The 17947-nt window shown below is 50.8% G+C and overlaps 1 protein-coding gene across 1 annotated transcript in view; it reads right to left on the reverse strand.

Moving 5' to 3' along the window:
• PLXNA2 (plexin A2) overlaps window positions 1–3575 on the reverse strand; it is a 132932-nt gene extending 129357 nt beyond the window's left edge. Inside the window, exons 1-2 of the mRNA XM_010001745.1 lie at window positions 2388–3575; window positions 1360–1542 (exon numbers count right to left, since the gene is read on the reverse strand). Coding sequence (XP_010000047.1) covers window positions 1360–1542; window positions 2388–3575 — 1371 coding nt within the window. The remainder of the gene's footprint in view (window positions 1–1359; window positions 1543–2387) is intronic.
• Window positions 3576–17947: the final 14372 nt, after the last annotated feature.

Raw genomic sequence — 17947 nt, forward strand, 5'->3', positions numbered from 1 at the left:
TCTTTCCCTGGTACCAAGAAACAGGATCTGCATTTAGGGGGTTCACCAAATGCTGTCAGTTATGGTCTAGGTTAATTTGAAGGATTCTCAGCTTTCCAGCACAGCATCTCTAAGGCTGGTTTTGCTGGAGCTGGATCAGATTTCTGCACCCAATCATGAGCTGCCTTCCAGCTTCAGCTCCAACATCACACACTTTAAATGTGGGACTCCTGGAAGAGACCTAGTGAGAACCACACAACAGGCCTGACCAGCTTTTTCATCCACTTACTGAAGAGCAGTTTGGAGGACTCAGAGGAGGAAGAATTCCATTTGGATTTAAAGTCCTGAAACTCACTGGAGCCCCCCAACCCACCCACTGTGATGGGGGAGGAAACCAGCAGGAGCATCTCTTTGCCCTGGGCAACCAGCTCCATTGTTGATGAAGAGGGTGAGGAATGTTATCTTCCAGGACTGATCAATCATCCAGCTGTCAGAGGGAAGAGCAGGAGGCAAGAAGCAAGACAGAAGCAGCAGGACTTTGCCCTGAGGCTTGATTTCCAAAAGCAGCCACGTTAACCCATTCCTCTATCCAAGACAAAACATCCTGCCACCATCAGCAATTTTGCCATCACCGAAAGCTTTCTAACTCCTGGTTTCCTACACAAGTTGCAGGAGGAGTTGCTGGGAAACAGAACTATTGCACGATTTCCATCAGTGTGTCATAAAGGAGGAAATGTCAGAGACCCTGGACACAGCTTGCTGAGGTTCACTCCCACTCAGAAATTGCAAGGCAGCTCCTCACTTTTCTCTAATCAGACTGGCCCATTATTGCCCTGACAATTTCTCCATCAGCCCCCCAAACACACACACCACAGTTCACTGAATGATATAATGTAGGAAACCCCAGATAAACTCCACGGTAGCACCATAATACACAGGCAGACAGGACATGCAAGAGCTAGCCCAGTGCTGAGCCCTGTGCTGCAGGAAGGTGCTGGCTGGAAGCACAGGCAGGTGCCCTCAGCACATGCAGGCATTGCTGGGGAGCTGAAACGCTGCAGAGGAACCAGAACAGTGTGTTCTTGTTTGGTTCCTTTTTCTCAGGACCAAGCTGCAACACCTTTCCCAAGGCTCAGCACTTCTCCACTTCAAAAGACCCACAGCAACACCACTCTCTAGTAACAGCATGGTTGGATGAACTTTGTGTCACCCACGCAAGGCTCTCTGTGACCCAGACCCTGGGATTTGCACTCCTGCCTCACTTCTGGCTGCACACTGGGAAACACCCGTACGGCACGAGCAGCAGTCACACACGTCAGAGGCTCCCGAGAGAGATGAAAAATGGATCCTGGCTCTCCAGAGCCACAGAAACGAGCTTACCTTCTTCAGCTTGCCAGTCTTGGTCCCCACAAACACCACGCTGTAGCCGTTGTAGACGTAGGAAGCAACTGAAGTCATGCGGTCCCGGCTGGAGGTGGAGAGCGGCACCCCATCCACTGGTGTCGAGCCCCCCAGGGGCTGGTTGATGTCAAGCCCACAGAAATTGTCATCAATGGGGACCGGCTGGAAAAACAAGGTTTGGGGCAGCCATGAGTGAAACAGAGCACAGGGAATATGGACACTGGCTTCTCCCTGGAACACCACTTGCCACAAATAAAGGAAAACCATCCTGCTGTCAGTTAGGGAATATCAAGCCCTACCAACTGAGCCTGCCCAAGTGAGCTCCTGCATGGCACAGGCAGCAAGGTGGTGGCATAGGTGGATGATCACCCTCGCACTGACTGCAATCCACTAATTTTTCACAAGAGACATTAATTACCAAATGCTTGGGCACATCTAGTTACAACTGCACTGCTATGACTGTCTCCTGTGTGAGTGCTCAATCTTCTCTTCCCCTTCCTTCTTTCATTTCACCCATGTTTATCTGTTCCCAGCAGCCAAACTTAATATGCTTGGCAAAGGAAGGCCCCAGGGATAACCAGGTCAGCCCAGGAACAATCTGTGATTCACAACCATGTGAATCAAGAGTAAAGAAACCAGCTGAATAAAAATACAAAATACACAACTGTCATTTGCGTTTATCTTGTTAGTTTGCTGATCCCACTCTCCTGCTCAGGGCAGGGCAAGAACCTTCCTCAGGCTTCCAGGGACCCAGGCTGGCTACAGCAAACACTTCCAGCAAGCTGCACACCTTCCCTCATCTGCCTTAAGGCTACCCTTTCCTCTCATTATCGTCACCAAGTGTCTGCTAAGAACATGGACTAAAGGAGAAAAGGAGACCTATGTCCGTTCTGTGATTCAGGGAGACTGAAGCACAGGCAGACTGATCCTATTCTGCAAGCTGGTGTTCCCCAGGGCCAGGCACTGACGCTGGATCCTGAGAGTGACAACAGCCAGTGTCCTCTTACCGCTTTGGTGCACTGGACGTCCTTCCCCAGCAGCCAGTTGAGCTCCAGGTTGCCCTCCCCCTGGTAGCAGGACTGCAGGCGCTCCTTGATCTGAGCGTTGATGGCGCGAATGGGGAAGACGCAGAGCGCGGAGTCGTCGGGCGGCTGGTGGAGCTGCTTCTGGCCCTGGGAGAAGATGGCAAAGAGGACATCCTCCTGGGCCGTGATGTTGAGGGCCTTGGCCAGCACCTCTCCCGGCTTGGAGAGGTATGCTGCTTGCAGGAGGCGGTACTCGGTGTCCCCCTTGACACAGCCAAAGGGCAGAGAGACATAGGAGTGGAACTTGGGGTCATCTTTGCAGAGACGGACGATGCGAGACGTGTAGAAGAGGTCGCTGGCGGAGTTGATGGAGACGCCCTCGGGGGTCTCTGGCTGCACAGTCAAAAAATAGACAAAGTTGCCACTGGCAAAACCATAGATGTAGAAGATGTCAAAGTGCGAGACGAGGGCCAAGGTATCTGAGGGGATTTTGATAAGGGATGAGACAAAGTCACTGTGGAGTTCATAATCCAGCATGGCTGATGACTCTGGGTCCCGGGGAAGTTTGCGGCTGGAGAGGGTGGGGAAATAATCCTGCTTCCCATCCACTGCTGTGCCAATGAAGAGCTTCCCATCTTCCCCTTCCGAGCGCACGATCACACCATACATGGTGCCTGTCTTGTTGACACTGGAGAGGTAGTGCTCCTTCTTGTGTGAGGGCTCTACCAAGATGAAGAGGTCGTCCAGGCGCAGCAGCTTGCAGACCCCCTGGTAGAGGCTGCCACAGGCCAGCAGCCGGTTCTCAGAGTAGTCAATGATCAGCAGCTTGTTGACATTGTTGGTGAGGGTGAGGATCTCGCTGCATGGCTGGACAATGAGGGGTGGGTAGCAGGATTTATTGTCCTCCTCAGGCCCAGTTTTATGAGCCACCAAAATGGTCAGGTTACCTGAAAGCTTGTAAACCCTGTTGATAGCTCCAACATAGACTGCTCCAGTGCCTTGGTGGACAGTCAGGTGGTTGAATGTCCAGTCCCTGTTCTCAGAGTGGAAAGTGCTGAACAAGGTGTTGCTGGACACATTTCGGGACAGCGAGGCCAGGAAGAGACAGAGCAAAGCCACTGACCAGCCATCGGAGTCCAGTACCCGAGGCCAGTTCTTCCTCTGATCCATCCTGGGAAAGGCAAACTTCGTGTTCCCCACACGTGTCCTGTGCCCCAGCAATGGCCCTCACATGGTTCTGGGGAAAGAAAAGAAACACAAGGAGCAAAGGATTAGATCCCATGTGCCCTGCAGATAAAACTCAAAGGCGGTTTTCTAATTACACAGTCCTTGAGATAAAATGAGAACATCTCTAAGCCCAACAAGAATTAAGCAGGTCTCCTAACTTATTGGTAAACAGTTCAGGATTGATGTTTTGCCACTTGGTTCACCTTCTACATGTTAATTCATGTGGTTTAGCTGTTTCTAACATACTCTGCTCAGCCATGGGGGAGGGGATAACCAGCTTCAGCCCAAGACAAAACCCCCAGCTCTCACAACCAACCATCAATCTGCAGTCCTGGCTGAAAGGTACCCTGCAGGGTATGTTGTGGAAAACAACAGAGGAAATAAGAGAGGTTTTCTATTTTTAAATCCTCTAGGATTTCATTCAGAAAGCTGAGGAAGAAGTCTCATGCAGGCAAGTTTATTGTGCATACATACACCAAAGCCACCAGCATCTCTCCCCACCCCTCCCCAAAGGTACATCTGCAGGTGCTTTTCAGGCAGAAACTCTCTCACTGCCTTCAAGGCAAGGAGGACTCCAGGGGAGACCTCCGGCCAAAGTCTACGTGGAAATGAGGCATGAAAGGCAGATGGGTTTGGTTGTTTTTTGGTTTGGTGGGTGCTCCCTAAGCACTTAAATCTGATTTGGGCACAAAGGATGGCTGGAGTTGTGCTGACCACAGCCCCACCATCCCTGCCTCTGGCTGTTGGGCAGAATTAGGAATCACCAGGCTGGAATTTCCTTAGGAAGCGGGTGCTCGCCTCAGAGAGGCTTTGGCTGTGTGAGGCATGTTTACAGCAGAACTTTTCCATCCACCCTTCCGGACAGTGCACACACACACAGAAGCCATTGAAGAGGAGCTTTATAACCCTCTGCCAGCTCCACCTCATCACCTTGCACCTCTGGCAAGGTGGCATCCTCCCCTAGCTGAAACATGAACATTAAAAGACCTGACCATGACTGGTGCTTCTGGTTTGAACTCAACATTGCTCATCACCACAGATGTGTCTGACCACCCAGACTCAGAAAAGCATCACAAAGTTCTCCTTTATCCCAAACTATGCATTCCTTCCACACTCCAGGCTAGATGATCAAAGGAATCATTTCAGCCTGCCTTGAGGAAAGAGATTCTCCACCACCTCACAGCACAACAGGGTCACGCTAACCCTGGGAAGAGGCTGAGCCACCACTCCACCTGCCCTCTCTGCCCCAAAGACCCATCACCTTCCACCACGGCCGCACACACCAGAGAGAATTTCCTCTCTCTGCAGATGTGCCCCTCCTCTCCTGCCCTGTGTGGCTGCTCCCCACACTCAGCTGTCCTCACTCGTTCCATAGCTGATCTCCCTTTTGGTGTTTCACATAACTCACAGTGCTGAGGCCTCCCCTGAGCTCACCAGCCAGAGGCACCGAGCGGCCGCTCCTTAGGCTTGTCACACCAGCAGCTGCTTCTGAAAGGTGACAAAGGAGCCCTGTTCCTGCTTGCACGTCTGATGTCACTGACAAGGCAGGAGAAAGAGCACAGTAATAGGTTTCTCATTCTGCTCAGGGATACATTTCCCTGGCTGCTGGCTTCTTATTTCCAGGCTCTTCATTCCCACCTCTGGCAGCAGCAGATCCCTCTCCCTGCTGCAGCCTTCCTGTTGTTTGGATGCTTGTGGCAGGAAGCCTGTGCTGCAGACCCGAGCGTGCCACAGCAGCACCAGGGTGACCTCCTGGCTCTTCTCATTACATTTCTGAGTCAACAACCCCAAACTGTTCTCTACAGCCAGAATCTTTTGCAAGGGCACCATTCAAACCGTTCCCAAGGATCTGCTCAGAAGGCAGCTCTCCATGCAGGAGCTGCCAGTGACCTGCAGCTGGCACCACCAGCCTGACCATGGGCACTGGGGTCTCAGCAGCTTTGCTCTTGGATAACGTGGCTCTGCAGCCCCAGACACTGAGAAGCCTGTGTGTGGCTGGCAGGGACTGCCAGCAGCTCAGAGCCTCCCTGTAAGCACAGGGAACCCCACGCTGTGCAAGAGCTTGAGAAGCCCAGGAAAGCTGGAACAAGAGCCACAGGGACAGGAGTCCTGCAGAGCAGCCAAGCCAGATGAATCCACAAGAAACCTCAAGCACCAGAATGCCCCAAGAAGTGCTCTGACCCAGCAGCTCAACTGTCCTGCCCTTGGGGAGGGCACAAATGGGCTTTCCTGCTCCAAGGCCAAAGCACCCCTCACTGACAGGAGCCCCCCCTCATTTTCTCATTAGCTGAGGAGATACTTCTGGAGCAGAGGGCTCCAGAGAGCTCAAGGGAAGTCCACAAGGTGAAAGAGATTCTGCAGGGAATAGGGAGGCTCTGCTGGAAAACTCAGCCCACAACAGTTTTCCTGCTCAGCAGCTTTCCAATTTTAAAAAAGTTGTTCCATTGCAAAGTGAGAAAAAAACCCAAGAGCAAGCTACAAATACTAAAGAATTAGGTTTTATATACGTATGGAAAACCAGAAGCTCTTCACTGAGACTGTAACAGTTTTATATCTTTTCCAGCAACATTTTCATTCAGAGAGGACAAAAGCCAGAGCTGGTCTGGAGCTGCAGCACAGCAGAGCTGTCAGCTGAACCCCACAGCTCCACAGGGCTTCCCAGGGAAGGCTTTGCAGGGTATTTGTGAGCAGTCACTGCCACAGGCCAGAGAGATCACCCAGCATGGAGAACCTGTGTGTTCAAAGATGGTTTGAAGATGACAGAGCAGGGCCATGAGCTGATCCCCTACCCAAACCAGCCAGGGGACGACGATCCATCCTGGCTCCCTGTCACCCCATGGAGCAGCTCCTGCTGCCTCCCAGGGCTGGTGGGGCAGCACGTGGGTGCAGGGCCCAGGTTAAGCAGCACTCAGGGATACAGACCCCAAACACCAGCTGAAACCCATCGTGTGCCCTGCAGAGGAGCCTGGGGGTGGTTCCATGCAGCTGGGGAAACCAGAGCATGCATGATTTTAACTCTGACCCTTAATACTATTTGACCATTAATTTTTCCTCTTTTTTTTTTTTTTTGAAAGCAAATTTAAAATAAGGCTTTAAAAGCAATCTGAGGCTATTAGTAACACAAGGTGAAAGAGAGAGTAAATTCAGGGACACAATATAAACCAAGCAGCTGAAGGGCCTCAATTAGGCTGAAAGGAGTTATCTGGTATTTAAATAATTATTAGATTGAAGGAATAATCACAGGTCTGAGCCAATTTTTTTCCCCCACTGTCATCCTAATGGAGACTATAATATTATCATTCAAATGCCCATGATTCTCATTGAGGGGGGAAGAAAAAAGGGCTCATTTAATCTCCATGTGACAGGGCTTCAGGAGGCCCGATTAGTCATTTCTCTTATTCCAGCTGTCACTCACTCACAGGCACCACAGTTTGTCATTATGGTAGTTTATGCATACACAAAAAAAAAAAAGCAAAAAAGGAAAATTAAAGCAAAAACAAAAAGAGACTCTCCTGTAGAAAATGATGGCTCAAAGGAACAATTTTGATGTCAGCAGCACAGCAGCTGCACCACGGCCCTGATATCTTTTTTAGGGGGCAGGGTTGGTCTCATGAGCAGGGATTTATACACAGCTCCTCAGTCCATCAGCTCCTGGGACACCCCACCTCTCTGCAGGACAGAGCTCCTATGGCCTCAGCACCTCCAAGACACAGCAAAAACATCTGCACAAACTCCAGCACCCCCACCTCTGCCCTCCTGGCCCCAGCTCTCAGCACCCCAGTGCCACATGCTCTTCCCAGGCTGTCCCTGCATCATTCCCAGCCCAAAGGCCACCAGGAGCCCAACCACCCACAAACAGGGAGTAGAGCAGGTGATAAAACCCACTATGGTTTTTCTCCTAAAGCCACACAGGTTTGGGCAGTTTCCTCACAGAATGAGAGCTCATGAGAGCTGTCAGGGAGGGGGCCAAGGGGCCCATGTTTGCTTTCTAAGCTGGAGGTAGATTCTACCCTTCTTGGTTTTTATAGTCAAATAAGATTCATGGCTGCGAGGCCAGGAGCAGGCAGAGGGGCTGGCTTGTGCTGCTGACCTCCCCTGCAGGTCACCAGGCTGCCAGAAATCCCCCAGAATTATCAAAAGGGTCACCAGAAGGGCAGGCTGCACTGGATAAACTCAAATACAAGAACAAACCATTTGGAACAACCTGAGCTTTGCACCAGCCTGACCCTTTCTATTTTCATTGGCTCCATTTTGTATCTGCCAACTGGAATGGGGGGGGAAAAGCCCCGAGTTTGGCCATTTCTTAATAGCAAGAGAGAACATGTGCCAGGTCTGCATCCCTCCTGGAGCCCACCGGGAATTTTTCTGTGAAACCTTTCCAACCATTAAAGCTGCTGCAGTGATTTATCCCCTTTGAAGAAGTGATATTCAGGACACATTTGTCAGCTTCAGAGGAAGACCTTATAGCAATTAATAGGATTTTGCCTTTTTTTGTTTTTTAATTAGACAAACCTCTGAGCCAAACTATCTGATCTGAGCATCTCGGAGCCCTGGGACCTTTCCAGCCCAGATCAGAGCTCTGGGTCTCAGTCCTGCCTCCCTGGCCAGGCCACTGCTGAATCCCACCTTCCCCAGCAAAAGTCTGCAGACTGACTCACACAAGTTCCTTCCCTGTTCTCAGCATCTTCACCTCTTTGTCCAGGCAGAGAAGCCTTGGCACACTCGGGCCCCAGCAGAGGATTCCCCCAGCCAACCTGGGGCAGGGCTGCTGGGAACCTCAGTGCCCACTGCACAGCTCAGCAGCAGCACCAGGGCGTTTTAAACCCAGCTCTGGTGCCACAGGCAGCTCAATCGTTGCTTTGGAGTTTGACACACCTTTTCTTTGTTGTTTTTTTAGAATATTTTGACCCTTCACAGCAAGAGCAAGGTGCAAACCACCAGTGAGGTGCCCAGCACCAGACCCAAGGCTTCCACAGGAGTTACTGAACCACAGGGATGAGGAACACGGAGCCTTTCCTAAAGCACAACCTGCAACACGGAACCCTTGGGGTTTCAGGCTGCAGAACCACATTTCTGTCCCTCCCTGCAGCTTCTCTGCCCTCAGCAGCTGCAGCCCCAGAGCTGTCAATCAGGGGGCTGGTGTTTCACAGCCTGGGCAGCTTTCTGAGAAAGAGTTAAGAGTGTGAAATACAGCATTGTGATTATTGCTTCCTGCAGCCCTGGGACAAGGAAGAGGAGGGGAAGAACTAAACCCAGCCATGAAAAGGCATTTCCCTGATAACAAACACGATTGCACAAATTATGCACAAAATCTGCTCATATTGTCCAGACTTCAGACCTTGTTTATACAACACATACCGGATAAGCCACCTCTCCCCTCCATCCCCCTCTTGAGCACACACACACACACACACCCCAACAGGTCTGGGATAAAGAGAAACACAAAATTCTAGGGAGTGAGCTGCTGTAAAGCCCATCTTTGCAAGTGCATTCTGGAGAGCACAGCACCCTGCCCAGCCACTGCCCCTGACTTTGTCCCAGACTTGCTGAATAGACCTGGACAATTCTTGTTACTCAACCTCAGCTGCTCCATCTGTGAAATGGGGAAAATGCTTTCATGTGCCAGGCACTCGGATGTTCAATCAATAGAAAACTCACAAGGGAGTTACCAGGCATAAAGTGCTGTAGCAAAGTCTGTGTAAGGGACTGGTGCAGCACTTCTTGAAGAATCTCTGTTCATAAGCTCTTGATCAGATTGTTCAGCAGAGCAGGACTACTGTCCCTTGACAGTGGTGACAAGCAAACACAGGCATGGCTACCTCTGCCCCCCAAGGAAGCTGAAACCTCCCCACAATGCAGCAAGGAGGCATTTCTTTAACACTGACAAAATCATCACTGGCTCCTGGGGCAGATCTAAAGCAGGACAGCAGCTGTGGCTCTGGTGTGACTTACACCCAGCTGTGCATTGCAGCTGGAGACAGTTAACCCACCAACCCCAAAAGTCATCCAGAAAAATTCCTCATCAACCTAGGACACCTAGGTGGCAGAAATTAGACACCTTTTTCTTTCCCTGTGTTGATACTTGACACCTGCTACCCGAGAAAGCCCTGCTGGCAGCTATTGAGCTTCAAGTACATTGCTGCAAAAGAGCTTAAAAACTACCTTGCAACAGGAGAGGGAAAAGAGGACTTGATTCACCAGGCACACTCTGAGGACAGACCCAAGGCTGGTGACACCACTGTGCACTGGAGCACAGAGAACAGATCCTTATTCTCCTGGTTGCCTTGGTGTGTGACACAAAGGGAAAATTTAATACTTCTTAAGTCTCATAGCTGGTTTATTTGAGTTTTAGAAAGTTTCCATTTCATCCAAACCTGCATAAACAGGTCAAGGGCTTTGGATAACAGTAAATCATACAAATTCATGGCCAGAAAGTTGTGTTTCTCTAACCTAGACTCCTGGTGCAAGAACCAGCTCTAATAATGAGATATGCCTCTAAACTGTTCTTAAGGACCTCCAGAAACAGAATCTATGACCCCTCCAGGCAACCTAGGCTCAGCACATCCTTCAGAAAGTGCTTTTTCAAGTTTCTTACCCCCGTGCTGATCAACTGAGGTTTACCCACCTCTCCTCACTGCTGCACCTGAACATCGTTTGATTATTCATGGACTTCATTCCCAACAAAACAGAATTTAATGGATGGTGACCTTAGGAGCAAGCAGATTAAATGATTTGCCCAAGGCTAGTGAAAAGGTCCCAGTGGCAAAGGCAGGAGGTTTATCTCCCAGGGAGCAGCCGGGTGCCCTCCCCACGCGCCATCCCGGGCACTTAGTTACACACGAGTATTAGAGCAGCACGAGGGAAGATCAGAGTGGCCACCAAGCTGGAGGAGAAAAACAAGCAGCAGCTTCTCCTGGCCCCACTCCAAGTGCACCACAGGCAATTGAAGAACCCCAGCTCCAAATTAAATGGGTCCCCAGCCACTCCATTAAACAGAAACCCTCTGGCTGTGCCAGCCCCGCGCAGCCGGCGCTGTTTGTTATCCCAGCGCTCCCCACGGCAGTCAGAGGTATTTACACAGTAGCCACGGTGCTGCTCCCCAAGTAAACCAGGAAATTGTACATTTGTTAAAATTAGGTTCTGAGATGCTGAATCCCCAGAGGTGCAGCTACAGATTTCACTCAGCAACACAAACACGAAGAGCACACCACTGCCTGTGCACACATCCAGGTACGTTTCCCGGTTCCAGAGGTGTGTAGTGGTTGATTCTCCACACCACTCCAGAACTGCATTATCTTTCCAGATTATGACCAATAACCACAGGGTCAAGCTTACACGACCACAGGCCATGGTGTTGTCCGTCACTGGACCTTCCTATGGCACCAGAAGGGAAGGAAGGTGCAGCACCATTCGGGACAGGAGCCACCAGGATCAGAAGTAGAGGAACACACCAAGGGAGAGGCTCATCTCTGGCAGGTGACCAGTACCATGGGCTCACTGCTTTACTCCAGATTCCAGTTGCCAGTCACAGCATTGACATTCCCACTGCAGAAGTGGAGGAAATTACCATGCAGGTACAACAGTGGGATCACAAGGACTTGGAAAGGCAGAACACAACTGCACAAGCCCTCAAATTAACAACAAAACTGAAACAGACAGGCTGATGCAGGAGGGAGCCACACAGCACTGAAGAACCCTTCAGGGACCATTAGCCAGCCCTCGTCAGGCCTGTCTTGGTGGAAGCATGCACTGGGAACTGCAATCAGCACCAGCTTTAGCAGCTACGTGAAGTGCCTTTACCTCTCAAAGCCCCTTTCCACAGGCTGCCTGCCCTTGTCAGGGCATCACTGTGGTGCTCAGTGAAGGTTTTGAAAGTGTTTTAAGGTGCCCAAGCCCTGGGAAACGTAAAGAAAAGCATCTTCACTCCCTGCCCAGTCTGCTCCCCCAGGCAGTGACCACAGCAGAGCTGCAGCCACCAGGACAGAAGTTGGATGCTGGCAGGATCCCAGTGGGTCTCATGCATCAGTGCCTGGGGGGCTCCCAGTGCTGGCAGCCAGGTGCCCCCTGCCTTGTACTCTGAGCTCTAGCCAAGAACCCCAAAGCCTGGAGCCATCTCAGCTCCATCCCAACATCATCTGATCATAATCTCCTCTGCTACAGGATTTGGATATCAATGTCTACCCGAGAAAGTGGCTTCTTCCCACTCATCTGCTCCATGCTCCTCTGCTTTTCAATTTCAGAGCTCTGGCAGATCACTGATTAATTCAAGCCTGTTTAATAACCCTTCTGTTTAGATGAAACAAGCTGTCTTGTTTTCTTTATTTTTAACACTAACTCTTGTTTCTTTGCTAAGGATCTTTCTGTCATTTAGAAGCTTCTCTCTGCAACCAAGCTGATGATAGGATGGAGAAAGCATCTGCTTACATCCACATCTGACACCCACCAGAAGTTATCACATGAGGCTAAAGGAGGGCTGGACACATTGATGGGGAATAAGTCCTAAAATCCTGAGTTTATCTTACAAAGCCACCAGCATCTCTCCACTTGCTGTGGCAAATTCCAGCACAGCTCAGCCCGTGGTGCAAACACAGGGAGCTGGGGAGGCAAGAAGAAAGGAACCATGGGAGCCAAGGTGCCCAGACTCTTCACACAGCTCATCCACAAGGAGGGTCACTGTGCTTCTCCACCCTGTAGCAGGTGGGAAATAGGCCTTGGAAAACCTGGAGGCTGTTAGTGCTGCAAGCCCTGCCCCACGCTGTGCCCCCCGTGCAGCAACCCACTGGCAGTGGCTGGGGGAGCAGGGAGTCCAGCAGCTGCTCCCACCAGCCCAGCCTGGCCAGGCAGCAGAGCCAGCAGCCCTCTGCCCCTGGCCTCACTTTCTGTCACCCTTCTCCCATGTGTCCTCATGCCAAGGGTTCTGTGGCATGGGCTGGTTCACAGCAGGACTCAGCAGAGTCCCCTCCCTCCCACTGCCCCGTCCTGGCTGCAATCCCCAAGAACTGTGCACAGAGTAACGGACTCACAGGGACCCAGCTCCCGATGGGAATGAGTTGGAGCCTCTCAGCTGTCTCCTGCCACTTTGAATTTCAAAGCTGCACTTGTCTGTAGAGCAACTGAGTCATTTCCTTCCTATATCCAGCCTGTAGGGCTGGATCCAGCAGTGCCCGGAAAACAATAAATCCTTCAAGGACTTGCAAGGCCATATTTCACAGGAATGCAGTGAGCTTGCCTGCTTGGAGAGCTCCTCACACACTCTTTAATTCAACACTTCTCAGGGGAAGCCATCTCACCCTGGCCCCAGTCCCATTCCAAGACAGCAGTGGTCCCCATCCCTGCCACTCCCACCTCCTGAGGCACTGAGGATACCCAAGCATAGACCAGCACCCATGATCCACAAGGAATGACACCTCCTCACTATCCCCACCAGCTGTGCCACCAAGGGGATAGTGGATTAAGAAACAATAATTACATTTCCTTGACTCCATAAAACACACAGAGGGTGTAGGAGGGAGAGAAGCTACAGCAGGACTTCGTGCATCAAGGGAGGGCTGCAGCCACAAAGGAGTTCTGCTCTACAAAACACAGCAAAGCAACACGTGAGAACCAGTGCAGGTCACAGGGGTGTTTTCAGCTGCTTCAATGTTATAAGTATCTCCTTTACAACCACAGATCTGTTTCCAGATCTACATTTGTATTAAATTCATCATCATCATAAATTCATGCATTAGGGTCAAAACCAAGGCAAAACTCAATGATTTGAGCTACACAGAGCCCAAGGGCTGCAGAACTTCCACTGAAACAACAGGGTTGAGATGCTCGGTGAAAAAGAAACTCTCTCCACACCCAAATTTGATTTTCCATGCAACTCTGAGGAAAATTGGTTGCAGGACCATATCAGAGCTGCTTCCATCAGATTCTGAGAGGTCTAAAGCAAAGCCAAACTGATTTACATTCAGATTTGTGACACCGTTAACCAAATCACCCCTCATACACCAGAAAAACTAAATGAGAAGGAAATTAATGTTATATTCTCTTCAGTAACAAGATGGGTGAAGCAGATAATCTGGCAAAGTGCCATGTTTACAATGGAAATTTGCAGAGACCGTAACAGGACTTGTCAGGGATGAACAAATGAGTCAATATTTTGCTGTTTCTCAAGTTAAAATCTGCACCATTTGTAAGAAAAACACTGTAGTGTTTGTTTCTTTTTTAAATCTTGGAGGAAAATTAAGCCAAAATTGTTTGGTTTTCAGTAGGTCTTTGCAGGTGACTCCAAGGGCAGCAGGACTCGTGCCCAGGGAGGCCTGACCTGCTCCACTGCAGCAGTGCAGGGCTCTGCTCTCACCAGCCACTGCCTTCAACCTGCTCCCCAGCTTAAAGCTTGGAAACTTCAAGTGTGTTGCCATGTTTCTAAATCCTCCCTGATACTGACTCTTCAAGGTATTGAACTTTAGGCTGGCAAGCCTAAAAAATTTTAAGAGCAGCTGGACCTTTAACTGGACTGCCAAAAATCACTTGTCCTGGTAAAAGTAAATTAGAACTCGTATCACAAACAGGATTGACACCCAGCTCATTTCATGCAAGTCTGCAAGGAAGTGGATGGTTAAAAACCATATTGCTGAATTGACACTCAGAAGTGAAAAACTGTCTCCAAAGTCAGTCCTGTCCCACCCAACTTGTCCCTCCAGAGGTGAAGCCTCCCAGTGGCCCAGTATTCTGGGCAGGGCTTATTTTTACTTTGTTTCGTTTTTTAAACAAGTTACACAACATCCTTGGAAGTCCTTAAAAGAACCATCTCCAAGTCAGAAGATTTACTTGGTGGAACCAGTGGAACAGATTTGCCCCCGTCACACAATTTGTGCCTTGAAAAGCCAAGTTACGCAAGAACTTGTACCAGCACTTTATTATAGCCCTGTGGACAAGCAAAGGGGCTCCTGCCTCTTTCTTCCAGTGAACTCCAGAGTGCTTGCCCACACTCCTTGGTTGCCATGAGAGTCTACAGACAAACTCACTGCCAAACGAGCCTCTAACACAATTCCTGCTCCATAAGGAGCCTCATCTGCCAGCTGAGCCAAACCACCACAGCCCACTGATCAGAGGAGGGCTCATCACTTCCACTGCAATTAACTCCTCGCCCAACTGCAGAGAAAACTTGGTAACAGCTAGGAGAGAAATAGCCTGCAGTGAACCTTTTGCTGCTGCATCGGGTCTCGGCCAAATGGATTGCTTACTGGGGATGGATGGTTTTCATCTGGCCCTTCCAGCCTCTGTAACACAACAGATGATGCCTCCATAATGTTAAATTGATTTGGAAATACAGACAGGCAGACAAAGGTCAGAATGTTTAGAAGGTTTAGGACAAACACAAAAGAAGGGGTTTAGACACCTTGATTTTCACTAGTGCCTTGGCATCAAGAAATAAAATAAAACCAGCAGAATAAATGTGGGCTGCAGTCCTACAGGTAAAGTTTGCATCCATGTACACTGACAACTCAGTGCTCTCCTGTGACCAGGTGAATGTTGCTAAACCAGGTGACTAAGGCATCCCCAAAGTCACTGCTCACCAAAGCCAGGGATAAGCACACACAGTCACACCCAGCTGTCCCCTGAGGCACAGAGTACCCAGCAAGGAATGAACCAGCAGCAGAAATGAACCCCTGAGGTGAGGGTTTGCTGCTGGGACCTCTCTGTGCTCCTGCCCTGCAGTCAGAGCTGCAGCACCCCACCATGCTCAGCTCCCCACAACACCCAGGAAGACTGGAGCTCCCATGTTTTAGCCTCAGCACAGATTTCAAGCCCATGAGATAGCACATTTTCTGCCCAAGAATAATGTTGCCAGTTCGGAAATGTCCAGCCATGCTCCCTTTTCCTCCCCACCCCACCTCTTTGCACTTCTATTACAAATAAAAAAGGAAATTCACAAGCTTTCTGTTGTTTAAATAACATTACAGGCTGTGACATAAACCAGCAAAGGCAGGAAATACCATCATGAGGCCAGTGCTCCATCCTCTGCTCCTGTCACTGTGACTTTTTGGGGACTTGGCAAATGAATGAGTGAAGGAGACAGCCTGTGTGCTTTATGGAGTTGAACTGTAACATCCCTGTTAAGCAGCCAACTTACCATTTCTCTGCCTTGACATCAATAAATCCACCCAGCCCCAGGGAACAAAAGCTCTTCAGATAACCAGCTACACGTGAATCCCTCAGATTTGGCTACCTGGGCAAGCAACCAGCCCACTGGGGTCTGCTGCCCCCACTGCTGCCTTTGTGGTATCCTCAGAGAAGTGGGAAATCACCTGCTTCAGTAACATGACTTGGGAGATTTTAACACTGCTACAGACACACACACACTCACTACAGCACCTGCTTTTCCAATAGTGAATTCCCAGAACCCAGAAAACCTCAGCTTCCCACTCCTCGGGTGAAAACCAACCTGTAAGAAAGAAAAACCTTGACAAGGCAAACTCTGAAAGCTCAGCGATTAAGAAGACACCAAGAAGAATGCAAAGCCTCTGTGAAGCTCTAAAATCAACCCCAAAACACTGGAGCTCAAACTCACTTTTTGGAAGCTCATTCCCAGGTTACCAAGCCAAGGGGGTGCTGATGGTGAACACCAAGGAAACCCCCTGCACGTCTCCAGGTTCCTGCCCTTCTCCTGCCGGACGCCCGGTTTCCTGCAGCTCCCGAGGGATCCCTCCCAGCTCTCCTAGGATGACACGAAACCACCACGGAGGAAAAACTACACATGAATCTGCCTGGGAAGTGTTTGTTCCCAGGCTGACTGTGCCTGGAAATAACACGAGGAACTTGTTCCACGCTGAGTCAGGCTGTGACGGCGGCTCCCGGCCCAGCCGCGGTGGATCCGCTTCCTTCCCGGCGCACGTCACGGGCGGCACAGCAGCCCAGTGCTGCCCCACAGCTTTCCTGTTTTCCCCAGTGCCGTGTGGCTTCCCGAGACATCTGACGAGGAAACTGACACTGAGCTGCTGCAGGAATTTAAACTGGTGTTTTTCAAATTCTGTTAAGAGCCAGGCAGGAGCGGAAGGCAAAGCAAACCATGTCCCTCACCTGCCCTGGCACATGCAGGGAACGGTCTCTCCATGGCCCATCACTGCCCCATCCAACCATCCCTTTACGGGAAAACGGAGCAAGATTTGCCTGTTCATCCAAAGGGCTTCCCTGCACACATCCCAGCACTCCCATTGCTGACCCCCGTGCCCGAGTCGAGGCCACAGCAGGCAGGAGCCACTGGCCCAGCCCCAGGGAACCCTCCAGCCCCTCCAGGTCAGAGCCCAGCTACAGAATTCCACGGCACCCGCAGCCACTGGGAGAGCCTGAGCAAAGGCTGATCCAACATCCACTTACTGCGCTTGGGAGGCAGGCCCAGCAGCAGCCAGAAAGGAGACTGCCCTTCCTGTGCAGCTCCCAGACACCAGGCACTGGGATTGTGCTCCAGCTCCCAGCCCCTGCCCAGCTCCCAGCCCCTGCCCAGCTCCAGCAGCTCCATTAATGAGCCCGGGGAAGGAGCAGCAGCAGCAGTGGGAGGAGGGGAGGTGAGAGGTCAGTGTAATATTTACTCAGACATCACCTTTCACTTTTATGAAGTGGGGAAGTGGTGCCGAAGCAGGAAAAGGGCTGTGAGGGACATTCCTGCCTGGGAAGACACCATCACACCAAGCACAACACGCAACTGGCTCCAGAGCGCCAGGGCCTGGCTGAGGCTGGAGCCCCTCATCCAAACCCCCTGGAGCCACAGGCAGCTGGGGAGGGATTCTAGGCTGTCCCTGCCATCACTGCCTTCTGCTCCCTATGCACAGAGGGGCAGAGGGAATGGCTGGGGAAGGCAGGACCTCAGAAGGGCAGAGAGCTCCTCCAGGTTCCTGTGCCTCAGGAGATCCCCAGCCAGGAGCCCAGCACACAAGGGAGCCATCCCACCACACTGTGATTTCAAGGACTCCACAGGAGATGATGCCCACACCTCACTGTGGCAACAGAAACACAGCAGCTGGTAACAACATCTCCCCAGTGGGCCTGCTTCTTGGACTAACCATCTCTTCTGCCAAGTGGTGACAAGGTACCAAGCGTGTCACCCTGCCCAGAGCATGGCCCTGATGGGGCTGGGCAGGCAGGGCTCTCCCAGGCTCACTATCACTCCCTTTGGAGATGATCTGGACTTCTTTTTTATTTTATTTTATTCTTTACAACATGACCCTGATGCCTTTTATCTCCTGCTCTGAATGTAATTTTAGTCAAAGCAAAGCAGGATTAAATTTTTATAATACGATACATTTATCTTGCTTTTCACTCCCCCCCCC

The sequence above is a fragment of the Chaetura pelagica genome, unplaced genomic scaffold (assembly GCF_000747805.2).
Source record: "Chaetura pelagica isolate M959 unplaced genomic scaffold, ChaPel_1.0 scaffold181, whole genome shotgun sequence".
NCBI classification, from domain to species: Eukaryota; Metazoa; Chordata; class Aves; order Apodiformes; family Apodidae; genus Chaetura; species Chaetura pelagica.